This window comes from Lactuca serriola, chromosome 5 (assembly GCF_051521515.1).
Source record: "Lactuca serriola cultivar US96UC23 chromosome 5, Lser_US96UC23_V15, whole genome shotgun sequence".
Classification (NCBI taxonomy): Eukaryota; Viridiplantae; Streptophyta; class Magnoliopsida; order Asterales; family Asteraceae; genus Lactuca; species Lactuca serriola.
Genome location: NC_136412.1, coordinates 184,733,890 through 184,738,583, shown reverse-complemented (window position 1 = coordinate 184,738,583; position 4,694 = coordinate 184,733,890). Strand labels below are relative to the sequence as shown.

Sequence of the window (4,694 nt, the reverse complement as noted above, 5' to 3'; positions counted from 1 at the left end):
TTTTCAAATACTTATATTTAGTCAAAAACTTGGATATTACAACCTATGATTTGCAATGAAGACTGTCTAATCCTCGAGTTGTGGACCTAACCTTGTATCATAATTTCATCATCACCATCACATAAATTTGTTTATATATATAAGATCCATGAGAGGCTCATTTTCAAATGTTTATTAACAAAAAAAAAACACCTATTATGGTATCTACCATGTATATAAGTACAACCAAGTTAATATAGAATTATATAACTTTAAATCCTTATCAAATGTTTATTTCTAGTTAACTTTAAATTTAAATTTTAGTGAGATACATTTAAACATTGATGTTGAGACCTTCATGTCCAAAATATCCACAAAAAGGATTCCGTGGACGTTACCGCAGGATATAATAACCATCTCTCCCCGTCATCCTACCAATACAGTGTCCTGGACACGTGGGCCACACAAGCTATCTTACGCACAGAAATCATCGCCCAAATGGGTCCCATTGCTCACATACCGTTCGTTTCAATTTATTTGAAAAAGAAAAAAACAATAAGTAAAATGCGTTGAAATGACAATAATATCCTCATCCCCTTTCTATAAATTTCAGCACCTCCGGTTGATCACTCTCCCATGCTTTCAGTTCTCCGTTTCCTTTGTTGAAAGAGAGATTATTTATTTTATTTAAGGAGGAGATATAGTTCAGGATGTTGGGCGTATTCAGCAGTTCAATAGTCTCACCACCGGAGGAGCTGGTGGCTGCCGGAAGTAGGACACCGTCGCCGAAGATCTCTTCCAAGGCGCTCGTTAACCGGTTCATCGGAAACAACGCCTCGGCTGTGTCGATGCAGATCGGAGACGATGTTCAATTGGCGTATACTCACCACAACGAGTCGATTACACACCCGAGGTACAAAATTAAATAATCCGATGATATCTGATCATTATGTTGATGTTAGAATGATAGAATCTAGGTGATTGTGAAACAGTAACGCCTGATCTTGCTAATTATCTCGAAATACTTAATGATTAAGATAGGTGAAGTATAACGAAATGATCGAATCGATCATCACGCAGAATACAGATTTCAGTACCTGAGTACAAGTTATTCTAGTCTGAGTTTCGAGTCTCTAGACAGATGAAGAATATTCTTATTCTCAGCGATTTTTTATCTATGGTATTTTTCATATATGATCTACTTTGATTGAATGTGGAGAATCTGAAAAAGAAAAAGAAATAAAAAAAAAATAAAAAAAATAAAAAATTGATTCTAAGAAAGGTTTTATGAACATTGATTCTAAATCCAAACCTCCAAAATTGATCAATTAGAAGAATTATGTTTATCGTTTACCACTTATCGTTTATATGCTTATATTTAATCAATCAAGAGCATAAGATCTTAAGATTCCGATCATCGGTCTTTAGATTATGTACATATATTTTTAGACTCGGTATAGAGATAGCTTGTTTTTTGTGTAACGATTATTGGTGAATTTGGTATGAAATAAATTATACCTCCATGTACCTGAAAACAGGGCAATATTTATGAGAGAGATAATGGGTATCATTAATATTTTTTATTTTTTTAAATATGTTGAACTTGAAATACTTAAATACGTAACTTGAAGTTGAAATTTTATTAGAAAATCTATATCTCAGCATGTTGGGCCTAAATTCGAACACCCTAAAAAGGGACAAAGATCGCGATTATTAGAAAATTCATTGCATATTTATATAGTTGCATCTTATCTTATTAAACTTCTCTAATTTGTTGAATGACTTTTTCAACTTTTGTTGGGTGATCGAATCTTACACTAAATTTTAGTATCATAAGAAGACATGGGTCTTTAAATAGTATTTAAATCCAAAAAAAAAAAAAAAAAAAAAAAAACCCGGTCCAATCCAAATTCTGATTTTTTTTTTAATAATATTTTATTGTGTAATAATTCAGAAATTTTGTATTACATAATTTAAAACCAATACACGATTACTTTTTATCAAAATAAAAACTTCTAGATTAGATTTTTAGTTGAAATTTCTTTTTTCATATCCAAAATTTTGAATACGCGAATTCGTATTTGATTTTATATACTCATTACATGAAAAGTTCTCTTTTTGGTGATTTCTTTAAACAATTTAAGCTTATCTAAATTCAAGAAGCATCTAATAATAATTCATAGCTAATAATTGACTTTTCTTAGATAGGGAACAAATCCTATAAGAAAACCCATCCTTCTTTATTTTTGTATTCATATGCCAAATATGGCCCATTGGAACATTGAGTCTTACTTGTCAATAAGATAAGCATTCAATATCTATCTACTTTACTTTAAATAATTCTCAACTTACTTATCATTTCCACCACCTTTATTTAGTAATAAATCATATGATTCTTTTAGCATCTCAACTATGATTAATTACATCACCCTCAACTCACCACAATCCTTGGTCAACATTCTAGATCCTTTGCGGTCAAAGACGAGATATTTTGCTTGTTCGAAGGCGCCCTCGATAACTTGGGTAGCTTAAAGCAACAATACGGGCTTTCCAAATCTGCTAACGAGGTCGTTTTGGTCATTGAGGCTTACAAGGCACTGCGTGATCGTGCCCCTTACCCTGCAAACCATATGGTCGGCCACCTTATCGGAAATTTCGCATTTGTTGTCTTCGACAAATCGACCTCCACTCTGTTTGTCGCCACCGTGAGTCAAATTTCCCTTACCTAACTTCAACCGTAATTATTAGACTGTAGAGAATGTCAGAATATCAGAACATGACAGCTTTTTACTGCATTTGACATCATTCGAATCAAAATCTCAATGAGAAAATACTCAAAAACAGTTATAATTTTGTTTCACCTAAAAATGCGAGACAAGGCAGTACAGTGATTCACTTCACTTCTGATCTTTTGTGAAAAGACGTAAATGCCCTTTTTTATCTTCATCATCGAAAATAACAGTAGAAATCTTTTCCACTTCAGACTTGGTTTTCGATGACGAGGATAGTGTGAGTTTGTATGCTACTTTGTTCTCTTTTTACGTGTGAGAATAAAAATTGTAATTTTTCTCAAATTAACAATCTAAGTCAAACACAAACAATGTAGAATCTATTTTGTCGTATGTATAGAGGAGATAAATATTTATGATTTATTTAATATTTGAGTGGGTGTTTGGTAATGAAAATAACAGGATCAACATGGTAAGGTTCCTTTGTATTGGGGAATCACAGCGGATGGGTGTGTTGCATTTGCTAATGATGCTGATTTGCTAAAAGGTGCTTGTGGCAAGTCACTTGCTTCCTTTCCTCAAGGTTCGATCCATTAATTTTTTTTTTTTTTTTTTAATTTGATTTACATAGTAAAAGTCATTTTCATTTTTTTAAATATATGTGAAAAAAAATATATATGTAGGATGCTTTTTCTCCACGGCTGTTGGAGAGCTGAGATGTTACGAAAATCCTAAGAACAAAATCACAGCCGTTCCTGCAACTGAGGAAGAGATATGGGGAGCAAAATTCATGGTAAAACTTAATATAATATCCACATATTTTTATTATATTATCAATTTATCATGTCCACTAATTACAAATCTTTATGTTTCTAGTCTTTTTCATCTTTACAAAAATATCGTAGTCCAATAGCCTGATCTGAAATTATCACATTTTCGATAGCGATTTTTCCAAATTTTCGTATATAAAGATTATCCGAAAAATCCAAAATATCTTTCTTTTTTTTTCTAGTTATTCCAATATTCGAATGAAACAAGTGGAGACAATACGTGAGAATATATATTTTTAACCACACCATCAAAAAAAAAATATTCTGATGTGAATACGAAATTTGGATATAAATTCAAATATCAAAATTACTAGAACTTTTGGTTTTTACTTTTTACTTTCTAGTATATAATATCATGTGGTCCCAGATATGGGACTCAATTATTTCAATAGCTTAGGTATATGTCGCTATCTAGTGTCGTCAATCAAAGTGTGACATTTTTTTCTTTGGATGATGATAAAACTTTAAATTTGAGTAAACATTAATATCTTCACAAACTATGAGTAATGATTGAATATTTACTCTCAGGTGGAAAGCCCAGCGATTATAACAGCCACACCATAAATTGGTGTTTGATCCACGACTTTTTATCCCGATAATCACCAATACAAAAAAAAAAAGTTATGATCATGTCATGTCAACTTAATTTAATATTCGAGTAGAACGATGAATAGATGTTTGTTTTTTGTTTTTTGTTTTTTTTAATGGTTTTAGAAGCGGAGGTTGTTTGTTCGTATGTTTGTGTTTGTACAGAGACATGTTGGTTGTGTAATAAAGTTTGGGTTAGACATGAATTATGTATAATGATGTATATGTGTTATATGTTTCAACTCACTTTTACAATATTCTAGTACATTTAAGTTATTGGGCTTACTAATCAGTTTTGGGTTGGCCTGTTTGTTTAATTTGATCATCAGTATTGGGCCAAGGTTGACGGTCAAACTTTATACATTTGTGTGGTCTTTTGTTTATTATGTTGTTGTGTTTTGGAAAATATGAAAGTAATAAAAAATATTGTTTGATAAAATAGTTGATAAGTTAATTATATAAATATATATATATAAACGTGAAATAAAATATAAAAGCTAAAATATAATTATTAGTAAATTTAAGTGTATTAAGGTTATTAGGGTGTTAAATTAATGAAAAATAAAAT

General features: G+C 31.1%; 1 protein-coding gene across 1 annotated transcript; it reads left to right on the top strand.

Moving 5' to 3' along the window:
• The first annotated feature begins 603 nt into the window (after positions 1 to 603).
• Positions 604 to 4,328, top strand: AILP1 (aluminum induced protein with YGL and LRDR motifs). Its single transcript, XM_079001405.1, has 5 exons — positions 604 to 892; positions 2,444 to 2,684; positions 3,171 to 3,291; positions 3,392 to 3,501; positions 4,067 to 4,328. The coding sequence occupies exons 1-5, from the start codon at positions 690 to 692 to the stop codon at positions 4,100 to 4,102; spliced, it is 711 nt and encodes a 236-aa protein (XP_078857531.1). The 5' UTR covers positions 604 to 689; the 3' UTR covers positions 4,103 to 4,328.
• The last annotated feature ends 366 nt before the right edge of the window (positions 4,329 to 4,694 follow it).